At 47.4% G+C, this 19,971-nt stretch overlaps 1 protein-coding gene across 1 annotated transcript in view; it reads left to right on the top strand.

Annotated features, from left to right (window-relative positions):
• Nucleotides 1-19,971, top strand: part of LASP1 (LIM and SH3 protein 1) — a 478,327-nt gene that overhangs the window by 179,634 nt on the left and 278,722 nt on the right. Inside the window, exon 3 of the mRNA XM_069237475.1 lies at nt 15,732-15,816. Within this exon, the coding sequence (XP_069093576.1) occupies nt 15,732-15,816 (85 nt within the window). The remainder of the gene's footprint in view (nt 1-15,731; nt 15,817-19,971) is intronic.

Raw genomic sequence — 19,971 nt, 5'->3', positions numbered from 1 at the left:
TCATGGAAGTGAAAAACCAATGTTTTGACCGAGGTTTTGCACCTTGACTAGGCTGCCATTGAGCCACTTTCACCGTTTAAATAGGCACTTAATGAATATCCTCTTGGACATCTAGACCAAGCCCTGTTCAGGAATGCCCATCAATAGATAGGTTGCCCATTGCCCTACACCTGTTGACCCTACCTTTCCAAAATCAACGTCCCACTCTGGAGAGTGTGATGGGTCAAGCCTCCACCAGCAGCGTCACCCCGAATGCTTTCTCTGCCATCCCTCCCAACCAGGAGTCCAAATGAATAGAGACTTTTGGTAAAAGAACTTTCTTCTCCACAATCCTTGCTTGATAATCTGTTTTCAGCTGTCTCCTTGATCAATAATCCGATGCCATTATGGATACAGTTACTCACGTTTTAGCAGCTGTTTCGGACAATCTACATACAAGTCTCCAGCAGGTTATTCAGGGTGGCTGTGATGCAGGTAAGTTGGTGATGTGCTCAGGACTTAACACAACCGATTGCCTTGGATGTACCATTGGAACCAGTGTGACTCTCCGCCGCTACACCTGGATTAAGTACACAGGTTTGTCTAGAGACGTCCAGACATCTTTAATAAACATGGTGTAGGAAGTTGGCTCTGTATATACTATTTCAAAGTAAGAAATAGGGTGCACAGAGTCCCAGGGTTCCCCTTAGAGGTAAGATAGTGGCAAAAGTAGATAATTCTAATGCTCTATTTTGTGGTAGTGTGGTTGAGCAGTAGGCTTATCAGAGGGTAGTGTTAAGCATTTGTTGTACACCCACAGGCAATAAATGAGGAACACACACTCAAAGACTTACTCCAGGCCAATAGGTTTTTATAGAGAAAAATATATTTTCTTAGTTTATTTTAAGAACTACAGGTTCAAGATTTACAAGTAATACTTCAAATGAAAGGTATTTCACTCAGGTATTCTATGTACTTTGAATAATTACAATAGCATGTACAGTTTTTACAAAAATGGCAATAAGCTATTTTAAAAGTGGACACAGTGCACAAATCAATGGTTCCTGGGGTAGGTAAGTAAATGTTAAGTTCACAGGTAAGTAAAACACTTACAGGGTTCAAAGTTGGGTCCAAGGTAGCCCACCATTGGGGGCTCAAGGCAGCCCCAAAGTTACCACACCAGCAGCTCAGGGCCGGCCAGGTACAGAGGTCAAACAGGTGCCCAAAACACATAGGCTTCAATGGAAACAGGGGTGCCCCGGTTCCAGTCTGCCAGCAGGTAAGTACCCGCGACTTCGGAGGGCAGACCAGCGGGGTTTTGTAGGGCACCGGGGGGGGGGACACAAGCAGGCACAGAAAGTACACACTCAGCGGCTCAGGGGCGGCCGGGTGCAGAGTGCAAATAGGCATCTGGTTTTGTTTTGAAAGCAATGGGGAGACCCGGGGGTCTCCTCAATGATGCCTACAGGCACAGGGGGGGCTCCTCTGGGTAGCCACCACCTGGACTAGGTAGAGGGTCACCTGGGGGTCGCTCCTGCACTGGAGTTAGGTTCCTTCAGGTCCTGGGGGCTGCGGGTGCAGTGTTGGCTCCAGGCGTCGGGTCCCTTGTCAAAGGCAGTCGCGGTCAGGGGGAGCCTCTGGATTTCCTCTGCAGGCGTCGCTGTGGGGGCTCAGGGAGGTCAACTCTGGCTACTCACGGTCTTGCAGTCACCGGGGAGTCCTCCCTGTAGTGTTAGTTTTCTGCAAGTCGAGCCGGGGGCGTCTGATGCAGAGTGGAAAGTCTCATGCTTCCGGGGGGAAACGTGGGGTCTTTAAAAGTTGCTTCTTTGCTGAAAGTTGCAGTTTGTGTAACAGGGCTGCTGTTCTCGGGAGCTTCGTGGTCTTTTAGATGCAGGGCAGTCCTTTGAGGCTTCAGAGGTCGCTAGTCCATGTTGGATGCGTCGCTGTTGCAGTTTTCGTTGAAGTAGGGAGACAGGCCGCTGGGCCCAAATCAGTTGTCGTCTCCGTTTTCACTGCAGGGCTTCAGGTCAGCAGTCCTTCTTCTTCTTTAGGTTGCAGGAATCTATCTTCCTCGGTTCTGGGGGCCCCTAAATACTGAATTTAGGGATGTGTTTAGGTCTGGGAGGGCAGTAGCCAATGGCTACTGTCCTTGAGGGTGGCTACAACCTCTTTGTGCCTCCTCCCTGTGGGGTGGGGGGCACATCCCTAATCCTATTGGGGGAATCCTCCTTCTACAAGACGGAGGATTTCTAAAAGTAAGAGTCACCTCAGCTCAGGACACCTTAGGGGCTGTCCTGACTGGCGGGGTGACTCCTCCTTGTTTTTCTCATTATCTTCTCCAGTTTTGCTGCCAAAAGTGGGGGCAGTGGCCGGAGGGGTGGGCATCTCCACTAGCTGGGATGCCCTGTGGCGCTGTAACAAAGGGGGTGAGCCTTTGAGGCTCACCGCCAGGTGTTATAGTTCCTGCAGGGGGAGGTGAGAAGCACCTCCACCCAGTACAGGCTTTGTTCCTGGCCACAGAGTGACAAATGCACTCTCACCATATGACCAGCAACATGTCTAGTGTGTGGCAGGCTGGCAGAAACTAGTCACCCTACACTGGAAGTCGGGTATGTTTTCAGGGGGCATCTCGAAGATGCCCTCTGGGTGTATTTTACAATAAATTGCACACTGGCATCAGTGTGCATTTATTATGATGAGAAGTTTGATACCAAACTTCACAGTTTTCAGTGTAGCCATTATGGAACTGTGGAGTTCGTGTTTGACAAACTCCCAGACCATATACTCTTATGGCTACCCTGCACTTACAATGTGTAAGGTTTTGCTTAGACACTGTAGGGGCATAGTGCTCATGCACATATGCCCTCACCTGTGGTATACTGCACCCTGCCTTAGGGCTGTAAGGCCTGCTACAGGGGTGACTTACCTATGCCACAGGCAGTGTGAGGTTGGCATGGCACTCTGAGGGGAGTGCCATGTCGACTTAGTAATTTTCTCCCCACCAGCACACAGAAGCTGGCAAGCAGTGTGTGTGTGTGTGTGTGTGTGTGTGTGTGTGTGTGTGTGTGTGTGTGCTGAGTGAGGGGTCCCTAGGGTGGCATAAGACATGCTGCAGCTCTTAGAGACCTTCCCTGGCATCAGGGCCCTTGGTACCAGTTACAAGGGACTTACCTGAGTGCCAGGGTTGTGCCAATTGTGGAGACAAAGGTACAGTTTAGGGAAAGAACACTGGTGCTGGGGCTTGGTGAGCAGGGTCCCAGCACACTTTCAAATCATAACTTAGCATCAGCAAAGGCAAAAAGTCAGGGGGTAACCATGCCAAGGAGGCATTTCCTTACACATGGCCTTTGGTAGATGTTGCCTTTTTGGAATAAAGCAGATTTGACTATGGACTAACCCTGAATTAGACGTTTATAAGACTTCACTCCTCGATCTGCTAATGTGCTCCAACTCAACCTCTATTCCTTGGGTTAAACATGTATCCAGTTGGTTTAACAAATTTGGCCTCAGCCACTTTTGGGAGGAACCCCTTAAATTAGAAAAGGCTCACTCCATTGTGCTGAAACGTATATATTGGTCTTATGTATGCAACGATTATATTACCCACAGAACTTATGGCACCTTAACAAATCGCTTCACAGATTTTAAGTGGTACCCACAATTTGAACCATACTTAGACAATATTCCTGACATCCTCGGTAAAAGCTTATATGCCAGATTCCGTTTCGGGTCATTGCCGTTGTAGTCATTGATGTGCAAATGGGGTACAAAAACAGATACAAGTACATGCCCAGTTTGTGGTGCAAAATCGGAAACGGTTGAACAGTTCATGTTTTTTTGCCCTGCTTACTCCCTTCCCAGGACTAAGTGGATTTGTCACATTTGCCGCGAAATGGGGATAAGAGACTGTGCCTCTGCTTTGAAGATTCTAAAAAGTCACCATTCTACGGTTTTAATACTTGCTGTTAGTAAATATTTATCAGTAGCATGGCGAATACGTAATTCCATTGTAAGGACTGTGTTTTAATTCAGAGCCCCGCCTTTTACTCTTATAAGAACTGCAGGAGGGGGGGTTGAAATCGTATTATGTGTATTATGTGTACTGAGAGTTTTAATTGGACTATGCTCATAGGAATCCATGTTAAAAAAAAACAAACAAAAAATTTTTTTTTATCTATGTATTATTATTACTATTATTGGTTTTATCTCTATTCTTATTATTATTGTATATTTGCTTTGATGATCGATTGATCGAATAAAGCATGTGTAAATTGAAATTGAAAGCAGATTTGACCTTGCTGCAGATTAAAGAGAGCAGAGCCACAGCACCTTCAGTGTGTCAGTTTACTCCTGCAAGGCAGTTACACCAGCAGTGTTGACCTCTTTGTGGCTAACGTAGATGGTGCCCTGCTTGTCAACATCAGATCCTTCCTCCAGCCTACCAGAATTTTCAGCTCTTTCATGGCTGTCGTTGCGACTCCCAGAGGCCACGTGGACAGGAGGGACATGTGGCACAGTCCACCCCCCTCCAGGGGGCTCAATCACATAACTGCTTCTGTGTCCTTCCCAGGACACAACCACCCTGTAGGAGATAGGATCCAATATTTCCTGCAGTGGTGGCAGACCATGTTTGGCAAGTGGGTCCTTCAAATTGTTTGCCATGGTTGTGCCCTTCATGTCCTTTCTACTGAACTGCACCTTCCTTGGCCTTTCATGATGAGATCTGTCTGTCTTACAGCAGAAAGTACAGGCCGTTTTGGCCAGAGAGGCTTTAGAGAGGGTTCCAGCTTTGGAAATAGGAACTGGGTGTTAATCCAGCTACTTCCTTGTTCTGAAGGGCTCGGGCCTTCGTCCTAATTTAGATCTAAACTATCTCAACACCTTCCTGTGCAAGAACTAAATCAAGTGCTCACACTATCACAGGTACTATCTACCCTAGAAACTGGATGGTGGTGTTGGACTGCATGGTGCTTTCATATCTCCATTCTGTGGGCTCATAGGCGCTACCTCGGATCACAATGTGCCAGGAGCATTTTAGGTTTACAGTGGTCCCTGTTGTTTTCACCAGTGCTCTTCAGGTGTTCACAAAGTGATGGAGGTGTTCGCAGCACATCTCTGGAGGTCAGGGGGTATCAGTCTTCTCTTACCTCACCGACTGGCTATTGAATGCCAACTCTCCCCATGTATTCATCAGTCACTTCCAGACAATGGCAACCCTCCTAACATCATTGTGGTTCACTATCGGTGAGCTGAAGAAACGCCGGACTCCTTTGTAGACACTCCCATTCTGGATATGGTGGTAGCTTTATGTGCCGTGCCCCTGGAATGAAGAGTCCACGATGTTCAGGCTATGATCCAATTGTTTCAGCCCCTGTCCTGTAGCTTATTGTGGATGACTTTGAGACTGCTTGGATTGTTGATCTCCTGCATCCTGCTGGTGATGCATTCCAGACGGCACATGTGGGTTCTGGAGTTGGATCTTGAATCCCAGTGGGCATAACATGAAAAATATGTTGGATTGTATCTAGATTCCGGAAGAGATTGCAAAAGATCCGCAATGGTGGCTGCTCAACCACAGGTCCATAGTGGACCACGAATTTCAGTCTCATTCAGAAGTGACGTACGCAGTTTTCCAGCACGGGGAAGAACACTGGCTAAATATTTTCACCATGACGAAAATGCACAATGTCAGCACTTCAGCCCACTGGAGTTTAAAAAAGAAGTTTTTCCTGAAACAATTTCCATCTAGAGAGGAACTTGGCACTCTTGCATGCTTTCCCACAATCTCCAATGACCAGGCCCAAGTTCTCTCCTGGTGGCATCGGATAGGGCCAGAAGAGTGTGGTACCTAGAACTCCTGGGCATGAGTCCTCTGATGAAATTGGTCCTCGGGAGGATCTGTTGCTAGTGCTGTAGGGCTGGGTGTTGCACCCCGGCCTGTACACTTAGCATCTCCATGCATGAAGATTAAGCGAAGACAGTTGACCTTCTTTGACCTGCATACCTAAGTCGTTGATGTCATCTTTGCGCCCAGTCTGCCCTCCACTAAATCCGTGTATGCTAGCGGTCTCCCTTTACCGGCAAAGCTTTTGAAGTTTTGTTGTCTGTTCTATCCATAGACTGTACAGACTTGCACAGGGAACTGTTGAGAGCTATATCATCTCTTTCGGCATTCCTGTGCTCTCCGGATCCGCATTCCTTATTTAAATCACAAGCTGTGATTGTTTTTGTTCGCATTTATTCATTTGCGTTCAACAATGTACGAAAAACAAAGCAGCAGTCCACACCGTACAGTACAGTACAGTGGTGGTCTGTAAGAGCCAGTTGAGACATTGGCACATACCGTATGCAAGCAGGACACAATACCCCACATCAACACAGGAACCTAGGCCCGGACACCTTGCGGATAAAATAGGCTAACAGAGGCTAGAAGGGGAGAGGTGTGGTGATGCTCGGCCTTGGGCAGAGGGGGAGGGCTGGAATGCAGAAGAGAAAGGGAGAGATGAAAGGAAAGAAGAGAAAATGAAAAATATAAAGGAAAGAAGGCAGCGGGGTGGAATGACAACAGAGGAGTGGCCTGGTGTCGGTGGCAATCTGCAGTGCAGCCTGCGGAGTTGGAACTAAAGCTCAGGGGTGGGGAGGACCATGGAAGCCCAGCTGACCAAACAGGTCAGAGGCCGTTATCTAGCAACAAGAGTGCCCAAGGGTCTCCGCCTTGTCTTGCAGGTTATCAATGGCCCACTCATACAAAGCTGTCTGATACATTTCCACAAGCCGTTCCATGTGTGTGTGGGGGGAGGGAGGGTGGTGCCAGCTTGGAGCGCTCCACTTCTCGACATGTTGTAATCTATTCTGTGGGCTGTAGCCACACCTATCACTTTCAATGGTTCCTGAGTCTGCCTTTCAAAAATCCCTTGATGTTGTTGGTAAATGCTTCTGTTTGTCCTGCATTGAGGCTGTTTTGCTACCGCCTTTGGGACTGACCCTGTAACATGGATTATTTTATGATCGATGAGAAACTGCTCATTACGTTGTTTCTTCCTCTTCCTTGGTTTCAGTTATCTTGCTGTTTTGTTGCCATGTCTGCAGAGTTTTATTTGTTTATTTATTGGCAGTCTTATGTAGCGCAATCTCGACACAAAGGAATTGGAGCGTTTTTTTTTTGTTTTATTTAGCACAAACTTTATACAAAGGTATTACAGTACTTTACATGAGCACCGGTTACATTATACAAGAACCCATTCATTTTTAGTAGCAAGGGGGATTAAGTGATTTGCCCAGAATCACAGGATGTTGAACCAGTGCTGAGACTCGAACCGTGTTCCCCTAGCTCAATAGTCGGCAGCTCTGGCCCTTAGACCACATCCTCTCCCCTAGGGTTCTTTGTCTAGTGCATGTTGTGGTAGTCTGGCAATAACTTGTTTTTATAGAACGCTTCGTAATACAGATTTTGCCATTTCATAGTGCTGCAAAGTAGGTGCCATTCTTAACAAATTCGCTATAATTAATTTGCATCAACCTTGCAGAGATGAAGAGGTGAAAAAGCAATGCCAGGATTGTAATCTGTGACATTCTCGTTCTGTCAAGTCCTCTGCAGTGGGTACATTAACCTGCTGACTTGAGTAGAGCTTAACACTAGGTGATAGCATGTCCTGTTGATAACCTCCAGAGGGTCACCAACCAAGCACATAGGTTAGTTTTAGGTAGGAAGAGGTCGAAAGGTGTTGTCTCCAAAATGGTGGAATAGGAGTTGTGACTCCAGACCCAAGCACTTCAAGGCCTCAAACTTGATTGCAAATAACATCTAGCCTTTGGATGTAAATTGGGCCTCTTCAAATAGAGTTCAGTTAGCACGAACGGGATACAAAGGTATTCAGCTCTTTACATGAGCACTGTTTACATTACACTAGAACACATTCATTTTTGGTTACAAGGGGAGATTACGTGATTTGCCCAGAATCACAGGATGTTTAGCTGAAACTCGAGCTGTGTTCTTCAGCTCCAAGGTCAGCAGCTCTGGCCTTTACGCCACATTCTCTCCCCTAGGGTTCTTTGTCTGGCGCGTGTTGGGGCAGTCTGGGAGTAACTCGTTTTTTTATATAGTGCTTGGTAATACGGGTCCTGCCATTTCATAGCGCTACAAAACAGGTGCCATTCTTAACAAGATTGCAGTACTTTATTTGCAGATAATCTGGCTCTTCTGTCATTCTCTTTGTATAGTCAATGTTTTTTTAAAGTTAGGCTGGTATTGCCAATACAGAGGAATAATTCCTTTAAAGTTTAACACACAGAAATATATGGCTGCCCCCTTTTCTTTGCACCTAACTATTTTGACCCCTCATTCTCTGGGTTAAATGCCACAAAGGTGCTCTTTGTGGCTTGTTTGGTGCTTTAAAAGTTTAGATAAACACACTAGGTAGGGTTGCATCACTAGGGTATCACAACCAGTCTGTAGGAATGAGGTAAAAGCACTCCTGAGATTGTGGCCTTATCGTGTCCTCTCTCCTGCAGCGACAAGCCCGGCAGAGTTGCTGTGGCACCTGGCATACATCCACTACACTCCAAACCAAAACACATAGGTAAAAGACATTTTCATTGACAACGTCAAGAACTATAACTCACAAATGCGAGACCTATTGCATTGTGAATGCTTGTTCTCTGTTGCAAGTGCCGTGTGAAGCAGCCTTCATTCGTGACAGGACAATACATGGAAGTCCGCAGAACCATGAAGCAGGATTAGAGGGTGTGCGCGTGCCACAGAGATTGCTAGCATCCTGCTCACAGTTGTCCTGACAGTCGCCACAGACTGGGGAAACTGCTGGACAATCATACAGTATATGAATCAGGTCACAGCACATGCATCACATTGCCAGCAGTTGGAATGGGGTAGCAGTCTTGCAGCCTTCACTGTAGCCCGATTCCAGTGGCAGCTGTGCAACATCTTAAAGAGGCAGAACTTGATTCTGGTCTCCCGGGTGCCATTGCCTAGGGTGTCCAGCAGGTCCATCTAATCCTCTCCCGCATACTCCACCTGGAGCATAGCCTGCCACTTGGTCCGTAGGCTCTCGCAACAGAGGCAGGTAATACAAATGCTTGGTTAAATGGGTGTAAGATCTCAACATTACTTCTCTGAAGTGACCCCACACTTTTAGATAGTAGATCACTGGAGATGACAGAAGAGCCCAAGCCTGCGGACCCAGCTGTTGTGTGAGGCTGTGGCTGCATGTACCCCCACAGCTGGTTGGACAACAGACGGAACTACTCGCGGAATGCTTCAAAGGACATGAGAGCCCCTTGGGTGAGTACATGTGAGAGGTTAAGGATCCCCACATTACACCAAACGCTCCAGTTAAGCACCCTGCCACCAATGCAAAAGTGGGCGTTGCCTGTACATTTAAGAGCTTTCATTGAGAGAAGTCGATGGGGTCAGACCCTGGTCTTGACCCTAGCCTGAAGCATTAGTTTTGCCAAGCCAGGCAAGAAGGGTTCATACTTGTAGAGTCGGTGCAGCTCATGCAACCCATGCAAGCACATCAAGATGGTGTGCTCCATCGTGACCCATAATGGCGGGTCCGATGCCTGTGGATACATATAGGCAAGCTTCACTAAGTGCAAGGCAGTGGCACAATGGTCAACCAAGGAGGAGATTTAAACCCACTGCATGAGCTGTGGGCTATGAGCTTGCCTTTAGACATCATTTGTCCACTCCCAGACGAAGGACTTAGTACCCTAGTCCACTGACTGGAAGAGCTTGAGGGAGTACAACCAATGAGAGCATGCCCAAAATTAGGGTAAATTGCAGAAGTCACCATCTTGACAGCCTGCCCCACATTAGGAGCAGAGCTGGGTCTACTTGTTGTATTGAATCCTCGTGCATTCCAACAGGTCAAGGTTGTCCACCACTATGTTTCAGACCCTGGTTGGTATAAATCTTCAAGTACCTAATACGCAAGGGTTTCCAATGGAACGGGTAACTGGACACAGCCACCCACTTGGTCACTCGGGAGATCGGAAGGGCCTTACTCTTTCCCCATTTGATTTTTGTGTCCTGAAAGCTCTGCAAATGCGGAGATGAGATTCCGAAGAGCTGCGAGGCAAGTGAGGAGGGCAGAAAGCGTTAGTACAATGTCATCTGAGTAAAAGGGCGACAAACTCCCAGGAGTAGGAATACCCAATATCTGCAGTGAGTGGCAGAGGGATGCAGCCAGAGGCTCCATAGCCAGGAGGAAGAGTAGGGGCCGACAACAGCCAGCGGTGCTGCATTCATCTGCAAACCCAAAAATTGTCAAAGAGGAAACCACTACAACTGACTTGAACAGTGGGAGTCATAGAGCCACTGGACCTTGGCAATGAAATCCTCCCAGAGACGGAACCGCCGGAGTGTCATAAAGTAGCCCCATTCAATCCTATCAGACACCTTCCCAGTGTCAAGTGAGAGGGCCAGGGTGTCCTCTGGGCAGGTCTTTAGCGCACTGAAGGGCATGGGCCAGAGTGCGGTGGTGGTTCCGGGACTTATGCCCAGGGGCAAACCCACCTGGGTGTGACGGATCAGGGTTCGGGTCACTGCCTGAAGGCGAGCTACCAGAACCCCAGCCAAAATCTTGATATCCCCATTGAACAGGGCGATGGGCCTCTCACTACCACAAAGGAGAGAATCCTTCCCTGGTTTTGGGAGAGCCACAATCCGGGGCTTATTCGAAATGGAACCAAGGGACTCCCTAGGTCGGCTCCTAGAAGGCTTTGTAGAAGAGGCCACCACCTCCTCCCGCTTATAGAACTCCACCAGGGAGCCATCTTCTCCAGGGACCTTGTGATATGGGAGGTGGGAGATGACCTGCGCTGTCTCCACTTCAGTGACTCCCCTCCGCAGTGCCCCCGGAGCAGAGGAGATGCACACTGTCAAAGAAAGCATCCAACTGGGTTGGGTATGCTGCCATTTCTTGGGTGTAGAGGTCCCGATAGAAAGCCACAAACATTTTCTCAGTGTTCTGCAGCCAGGGAGCCATCTTCTCCAGGGACCTTGTGATATGGGAGGTGGGAGATGACCTCCACAGTGCCCCCGGAGCAGAGGAGATGCACACTGTCAAAGCATCCAACTGGGCTGAGTGTGCTGCCATTTCGGGGGTGTAGAGGTCAAAATAGAAAGCCACAAACTTGTTTTTGGTGTTCTGCAGCTGGCTGAGAATGTGACAAGTAGCAGACTTGATGGCTGGGATAGCCAACATAGCATCCTGCTGCTGCAGCTGAGCAGCCAACAACCATCCTGTCTTCTTTCCCTGCTCACAGTGGCAACCCTTCATCCGCTGCAGTACATACTTTGCCTTGGAAGTGTAAAGCACACTCAGGTCCGTACGTGCCCTCTCCAAGTGACCCCTGAGGGGGACCAAGAGGTTCGCAGTATAAAAGCAGGGGGCAGTTGCAATGGTGTCCTCCACGACCCTCTGCTGTTCTCCCTTCTGCTCGTTGGAGAAGGTGGCATCTCATTATCTGAGTCCTTATGGTCATCAACAAGATGTGTGTCTAATTGACGGACTCCCGATTATGGTCCAAGTAGGTGGTAACATGGGACCGAAGCTGGGCCTTGCCCAGGGATGACTAGTAGCAGATGTTGAGGCGCCACAGTTTGCATTCCGGTCCCAGCAGCCCCAGGTCCATCAAAAGGAGGATCAGAGGTTGGTCAGAAAGTACACCTTGAAGGATCCACACATCCCGTGACCGCACAGTCATTAGTTGAGAGACGGTGAAGTAGGCCAGCCGTAATTGGGTACCGAAAGAGAACTCCCTATTGACCGGATGGGCAAATGCCAAACATCAGCAAGACTGTGATCCATGACGACATCCCCTAAAAAAGCCCAGTCAGCATGGTTGCTCACATCTAATGGATTGGTGCCATCTAGGACCACGTCCAGGACAAGATTCCAGTCCCCGCCTATGAGAAAGTAGGTGGGATCAATTTCTGTGAGCATACGGTTGAGATGCAGGGGAGAGCAAGCTTTTGGGCCCAGTCTGCGCATAAATAGAACCCATGCACAACATTTTGTTGAAACTTGACAAATGCGTACCGACCCTCTGGGTCAATCCACACCTTAAATACAGTTAGCAGCAAGGATTTGTGCAGGAGGATCTCCAAGCTGCATATCTGAGACGGCCGAGACCCTTCCGCTGGCTACGGTGGCAGGCTGCTATGAATAACCCTCCCCACCTATTCGCACAGGAATTTGCCCGCATCCGTAAACAAGAGGTGGGTTTCCTGAAGCAGGGCCACATCAATCTGCTTGGAATTAAAATATGCATGCACCTTGCAGTTGATGAAATGTGTGAGGCCATTGACATTCCTGGAGATGGCATGCATGGGCTTGGGTTGATAAACCATGGCACTGACCATCAGGGAGCAGCGGTGTTAAGACTTGGAGAGAGTGTCATGAGGCGACCAGAGGCCAAAAGACCAAAGGAGGAAGGAAAGGTGGTGGAAGGAAAGAGGATAGGGGAAAGAAAAGAAATACAATTAAGACATTCCTCCTCCTCCACGGATCCAAACCTGCAGGCCCGTGGAGCCAGGGAGGCCGTGTGCTGGAGGATAAAGGAAGCAGCAGCTGACGAAGGAATCGCAAGGCACAGTTCAGGGCAAGACAAGTGAGAACGATGAAGTGCAAGGGGCTTGGAGAATGTCACCAGCCAAAGGCCAGGCTTCTAAGCCTCTAAGTGCTGGGGAAATCTGGTGCTGGCCACGGGGGGCACCCAGTGGCAGGCCAGACAAGCAGCCAGGAGGGATGGGTAGCACCAACTCCACAGATCTCACAGAGATCCCGTGATAGTTTTTGAATGGTTTGCAACACTTGTTTTCACTGAGAGCTTCCTTTCTTCCAAAACGTATTTCTCCCTTTCATGTTGGCCGGGCCATTGCCCTTCTGGCATTCTTTGCTCCACCTGATTCTTCTAAGAGGGAAGAGAGAGTCCATTGTTTGGATCCCATAGAGGCCTCTATATCGGGTGTATGAGGCACTCTGAGTGGATTGAAGTGTGAAGCATTGCAGGGTAAAACAGTGCAAAAATAAATGTACAATCTCCCAATGGATTGTTCTCAGCATACAGATGTGCTATTCACTGATGAAAAACCATCCCTCAAAGCTTGTGGACTCAGTCCACTAGAGCCAAAACCGCTACCACTGTGATAGCATGGAGAGTGCCTGTCAGGGAGTCATGTGGGCTTTGGTACACACAATTACAGAGCACTTCTGCCTTGACAGTAAGGTCCATTAAGAGGAGAATTTTGCCTGCTTGGTCCTGCAATACTTTTTGGTTGGAGCAAGTTCTTAGACCTGCCACCCTAGAAGCCACTACTTTGGTATCTATTCCTATTCACAAAGTAAGAACTGATAGTTAGAAGTATCTGCCAGGACCTTCGGTAACAGCCTTTCTGGTTGATGAGCTTTGTAACCACTGTCCCAATCTGCACAATGCTTCTCACCTTTGGATGAAGAGCTTGAAAAAGCCGGTCTTCTGCTGGTTCTAGATTGACCAAGGTAAGGGTGACCCTTTCTAGTAGCCACGGTGCTGCTTGACAGGTAACGCCTAAGCAGACCATACCCTCCAGAAGGAGTCCCAGAGGGAAACAAAACCCGAAAATGTGGGAAAAACCTCTAAATAGGAACTCCTAAAAAAGAGGAAAAACAAGAGTGAAAAAAGGAAAAATTTGAAAAAATCACATAGGAAAGAATAGGAAAAAAGTAGCAGTATAAAAGGAAAAAAGAAAGAAGGCATGCTGGGAAAAAGGAACACCAAGAAGAAATCATGGACACCAGAACAAGAAAAAAGTGTAGGTGGAAAAAGAAGAAGAAAAAAGGAAGAAAACATAGGGTTCTGACCAGGTAAGTAAGGGAAAAAGTATCTGGGCTGTGCATGCATGAAGAGCGGTGCGACTGTGAGCACGAAATGTGCTTACCTGACCGCGTCAAGAATAAAGACATGCAAAAACACGGGGCGTGGCAATGCCGCTGCGGTGCGCAAGAGGAACGCAGCGGTAGAGCGTGGCGTCACAACCACAGATTGATCACCAACCCTACAACTTCGACTTGTACACATCTAAAAAGGTCTCAACCTAGAAGTCTGCAAACTGGTTATAACAATTTTGGAGAGGCTGTGCCTATGGATGTGAACAGACTAGAAAGCAACTGACGTCAGTGTCCTTGAGTGATGCTTTTATGCAGCTTTGCTCTTACCTTCAGAAGCATAGTGACACTGGCCCGGAGAGGCATAACACCGCCTAGCGACGCACAGGAGAACTGCTCTGAATGTTTGTTTCCAATCTGATGCATGGAGATTATTCACTAGGTGAGGAATCTGCGGTTAAAGTGTCCAACAGAAAGATAGTTACCCACGGGAAGCAACTTATTCATCTTGAATTCGATTGCTGGGCTGAAGGTTGGGTGGGGTAAGGCTTCATTGAGGAATGTCTTTGAGTAGAGTACATTCTCCTTGTTTATTTCCTCAGCTTCTTATGATGGATGTGCTTGATATTCTGTTTAGAGAAGGTATAGTTTCCCTTCTTCCTTGGTCTCCTCCAGTTGAATCTTCCTTAAAGTCTAAAGCAACCCTCCCTCTTACCCAGAGGAATGATGAAGGTATTAAGCCTTCATTCCCAATAAATCAGTGATTTAACTGCCACTGACAGGATATGACACGTTCTCGCTATACACAAGTTTGGTTCTCTATATTGAGGGATAGACCCATTCTAGGCACGTTGGTTTGTACATGTTTGAAATGAATGAGCTACTCACCTTAATGATTTTGTTTTGGCATGTGTGTATATATATGTGTGTGTGTGTATGTATGTGTGTATATATATATATATATATATATATATATATATATATATATATATATAATGTGTGTGTGTATGTATATATATATATATTTTTTTTTTTTTTTTTTCTTCACTGAAAATACTTTCGATGAAGCCACAACAGTAACTCGTTCTGTAGTGGGTTGGTCATTGTTTTCTCTATTGTTGAAAGGTGTGTGGTTCTTCAAGCTATCGGCAGCAACCGAAGTGCAGTTTTAGGGTTTAATTTACAAGAGTTCACAATGAATCTTTTTTTCTTGTAATCATTTGAAGCAGTCGTGCTCTTCAGCCTTACGATCAACATATGAATGAATGGACTGATTGCAGCTTGTCCTCAGTGGGCAGTGCCTCAAGCCTTGGCCACACCAGTGAGAGTACTGAGCATGATTTGTTGGAAGGGATATAAATTGTGGAAGGTAGCATTAGTGTCTTTTTTTTTTTCTTTTCAGATTTTAGTTGTGCATAGTCTTGCTAATGCTTTTCAGACATGGGTCCCATTTTAACTGTGCCATTGGACTTAATAGCTCAGTGATGAGACGAAAATAGACCTGAACCCGTCAGATTGCTTTTGTTCGCATCTTGAGGGAACCCTACCTAGCAGTTTAAGATGTTCTTTCCTATTGGAACAGGCCCAAGTTGGGTTTGCATATGGCTGGTCTCTATCTGAAGTGGCAAAGAGTGTCAAAAAAAGAAGTGAAATGCTTCCAGAGTAGTTTGCATTGGTTCCTATATATTGTACCTTTCCATCCATTTATTCTTTCTGTTTTCCACTCTTAGTAAGCATTCATCTTGACGCTGTTCTTTTGGAGTAGTTACTTTAGAATTGTCTGATACATTGTCATAGTAATTTCACTTTGAAATAAGGCAGTTGCTTCATTGAAAGTTAAAGATCTTTGGTTATTGTTTTCAGACACTACCCAAAGCAATCATACACCATGGTGGCGGACACTCCTGAAAACCTGCGACTAAAACAGCAGAGTGAGATGCAGAGCCAGGTAAGACCATCCACTGTGTATTCTGATTCAATGTTTAGGATTGCATTGCTTTTTTAATGTAGTGCTGTAAAGTCTATTTCTGATACATAACAAACTCACCACAAGTTAAGTGTGAGCACATCAGTTGATTAAGCCAAATGTCAGCCCTTGAGGTGCCAAGAAGCATAAGGCCTTTTTTGATTGCAAAACTGTTGAGCTGAGGCATGTGTACACTTACAGTTAGAATTGCAGGTGATTTTAATCACAACTGTTCTTCTGTGCAATCAGTGGAAGATATGGCTCTAGTGTTGGTTCTCATATTGCAGATCTTCATGGTTCTCCTCCTATACAACTTAGAGGAGTCCTACTTAGAACCCTCGAATTTTTTCAACTCTACAAATATGATCACATACTTAGGCAGCCACTGGTGTTTCATAAAGCCACACCTAATTATCATCCACAAATGAACCTCAGTGGGGACTCAAGATCATTACAGAGCAAAGGCTCCCAGAACTCTGCACGTTCAGAAGATCAACAATCCTCACCTTTGCTTTCTCAGGAAAAGATCCAGGCATTTGGGCCTCACTGCTAGGAAGAAATCCGATTTGTTCCTTCTGACAGCTCTTAACATTTTGTTTAAATGACCACCATCTCTGAATACCCCTTCCAGAGTCAATTTATCTATGCTTTGTAGTACGTTTATGCACAATCTATTTAACCTGGTGTCCCGTGTTACATGCCGAACGAGCTACCAAGAGGAATGCTGTCAGCAACAACCTACTGATAAATCTATTAGCAGGCGTGTGACACATGTTTGGCAATATGTATCAAAACCTGTTTTATGAGGTCTACTTGTACTGTACAGCATGGTGATGCCACGTTGTTCTAAAATGTGTAAGGTATTCCTGCTTTCAGTTTAGAGAGGGTATGTTATGACTATCTATTTTGGGGGGGAGGTGGGGAGGGACAGGGGCAGGCTGGATAATGGAGCCTTACTTAAACATCAGTCTCCCTTTTCATCAATGGTTTAAACTATACTGGAATCCTTTTATGTCAGTACTTTATTCTCTCATAATGACTTCTTTTAAGTTTAGTCACGTGTGCCCTCACAACCTACTCCTAGTTTTATTCTTGTTTTCAGTCAGTGTCACTAGACAGGTCTCCTGATTCCAGTTCTGTATCTCTTCAGAGTTGCAAAAAAATCCATGTTTTGATTCATTCTTTCTGATCTGTTACCTAATACAAATAGCCATCTCGTAAACTGTCTGCTCACAGTATCGCTCTTGCTTGTCATGTCTTGTATCTCCTCACAATATTTTCTCTCCTGTAAGCCAGGCTTTCGTAACTACTTATTTTAATTGCAACCCTCCATCCCGTCACAGTATTGCTTCATCTTTGTTTTGGTCCAGTTTTTAGTGTCTTCTTATTTCTGCTAATATCTACTTTTTACCCCACTGTCTTTTCAGAAAGCAGGTCTTTTCTGTAAGCAGACTGTTCATAACCTAAATACTGAGTTTCTTCTTTATCTGGGAGCTCAACACACTTTTTAGGGGAAATGTGTTACTAAACATTTGAAGTAAGCCTCTGCCTTTAAAAATACATTACCTTGTTTTTTAAATAATTTCTGTTTGAAGCACATATAACTAAGCAACTTGAATGAAAAGCCCATTTTAATTCTTCCTTTAACCCTTTGTGTGTGCACTTGATGTATACATATGCCATGCAATAAATTTACATCCTGTATCTGATAGAGACTTCTTGTTGCAGATTCCTTACCTTAGAATTTTCCCCAGGCATCAGACTGGATCTGGAGATTTTTCTTTGAGCAATACCCTTGTGCGTCAGTAAGTGGTGTCGGTCGACTCCGTGGCTGTCGTTGGCATCGTAGTCGCCGAGATGATGTCGGGAGTAATACATAGACACCGCCTCAGCGCAGTGATGTCAGTTCTTATCTTTCCACGCCATGCACTGATCCAGAGAGAGCTACCCTGCTCTCTTTTTAACTGACTGGCCCTTTTGTCGAGTTTTCTGTGAGTTTTTTTGTGCATTGAGGATGTCCCCGAAGAACGGTTTCAAGCCGTGCGAGGTCTGTCACTGCATGATGTCGGTGACGGATCCGCATCAGGTTTTTTTGTTTTGCCTGGAGTGCGACCATGACCCAAAGTTGTGCTCAGAGTGCCGCGCCATGCACCTGAAGGTGTTGAGGGAGCGTTCTCTTAAGCTCATGGCGCCCCTGCGCTCGACTCCGCGTAGGTCCCGGTCTCGACCGCTCGCGGAGCCACCACCATTCGTCTTCCTCCAAATCTTTGGGCACATGTGAGGAAAAGTCTACGTCGAAGTGGTCTCGTCGCCCTTCGACTTCACCCCCGTTGCTCGGCTGGTCCGAAGCAGGAGCAGTGCCTCTGTCCTCGGAGCCTGCTTCTGGGTTCGCTGCGCGCTTCCCCGAATTTCCTGGAGCCGGAGTGTCCCCCGCTCAACTTAGAGTTCTATGAGGCCATGCGCCTCATTTTTGGGCTGACCGACCCCGATACGGCGCCTTCAAGCCCAAGAGATTCGGTTGAGGGGCCTTCGGGTTCTGCTCAGGCAGCTTTGGCTCTGACAACCGAGGTCTCCTCCAGATCCGCTTGCAGATCTGCACCGACACCAGTCATACCACTGAGACCTTCCCCAGCGCCAGTTTGATTGTCGACACTCCAGACGTCATTAGTGCCCACTATCGACGTCGACCCGATCCTTATCCCCGACGACTCAGATTTGGAGCGGCGTCGGCTGACACTGTCTCTGTCCTCGATGGGGCCTACTAACTCCAGGTCGCCTTTGGACCCTTTTTCCTATGGGTACGAATTCGGGGAAGGATTGGAGGGGTCCCTGGACCTTTATGAATACCAGGATGACCCATCTTTGGTCTGGGCACAGGAATTGGGCTAGGCCTGTGGACTGGACACTTCCCCTGACGCTGGCATGCTGTCTCCTCCTACCGTGGCTACAGTGGAGGGAGACATCTGCCATGGTGGTAAGTAGGGTGGCTGAGATCCTTGGCCTTGAGCTTCCGACTGTAGAGGTCAGGTCCAATCTCCTGACGTAGGTGCTTCAACCAGGGGCTACCACATCTGAGCCCCTTTTACCATTCATTAAATCCCCCACCGATGTCCTTTTGGGTTCTTGGTTCAAACCCAACACAGGGGCTCATGTGGATAGGACTATAGCACGCCGCCATCGGCCCACCCCGAACAACCCTAAATTACTGTCCCAACACCCCCACGCCTGAGAGTCTTGTCATCCAGGCTTCCTCTTCCTCAGGCGCTTTCTCTTCTGCACCCCCGGATAGGGAATCAAAAAGGCTGGAACAATTTGGGAAGAAGATATTTTCTTCCTCCAGTCTTGTGCTGCGGTCCGTGAACACCACATGCCTTTTGGGCCCACTCTCTGTGGAATATGGTTGCGCAAGTTCTGCCGCAGATACTTGAGGAGGCCCGTGCTATCGTCTCCCAAGCTGTCATCAATGGGAGAGATGCAGCAAAGTCTACGATCCGATGTGGGCTGGACACGACCGACTCTCTGGGCAGATCGGTTGCTACGACAGTGGCCTTGAGACGCCACGCCTGGTTGCGTACTTCTGGTTTTTAGGGGGATGTCCATCAGTCTCTCATGGACATGCCTTTTGATGGCTCCCGTCTCTTTAGAGACAAAGCGGACTCAACCTTGGAGAGTTTCAAGGATTTCTAGGCTATGGCTCGGTCCATTGGTCTTTCCACTGCCCCTCGCCCCCAGCAGTCCGCTTTTCTCCCCTTCCGTGGCCACGTAAGGGGCTCCCTGTATTGTGAGCCACCCATGCTGTTCAGCCGCTGCGTGGCCAGGGGCGTGAAATCCTGCGTGGGACAGGGAACCAGAGGTCTGACCAGCCCACCTCTGCCCCTGCTACAGCCTCCGTCCCCTCACACCGATCCAGTAGGCGCAGGATTCTCCATCACCTGCCCCACTTGGGAATCTATCACTACGGACAGGTTGGTTATGCAGATAGTTCCAAAGGGCTATTCCCTCCCTTTCAAATATGCCCCCCTGCCATGACTCCATCTCTCAGCCAACTGCTGGAGGATCATTTGGCACTTCTCCGCCAGGAAGTTGCGTCTCTCTTGGCCAAGGGAGCTATAGAAAAGGTCCCTGTGCCGAAGTAGG

The sequence above is a fragment of the Pleurodeles waltl genome, chromosome 6 (genome assembly GCF_031143425.1).
Source record: "Pleurodeles waltl isolate 20211129_DDA chromosome 6, aPleWal1.hap1.20221129, whole genome shotgun sequence".
In the NCBI taxonomy this organism is placed as follows: domain Eukaryota; kingdom Metazoa; phylum Chordata; class Amphibia; order Caudata; family Salamandridae; genus Pleurodeles; species Pleurodeles waltl.
Note: the sequence above shows the minus strand (reverse complement) of the source record. Positions and strands in the feature narration are given on the sequence as shown.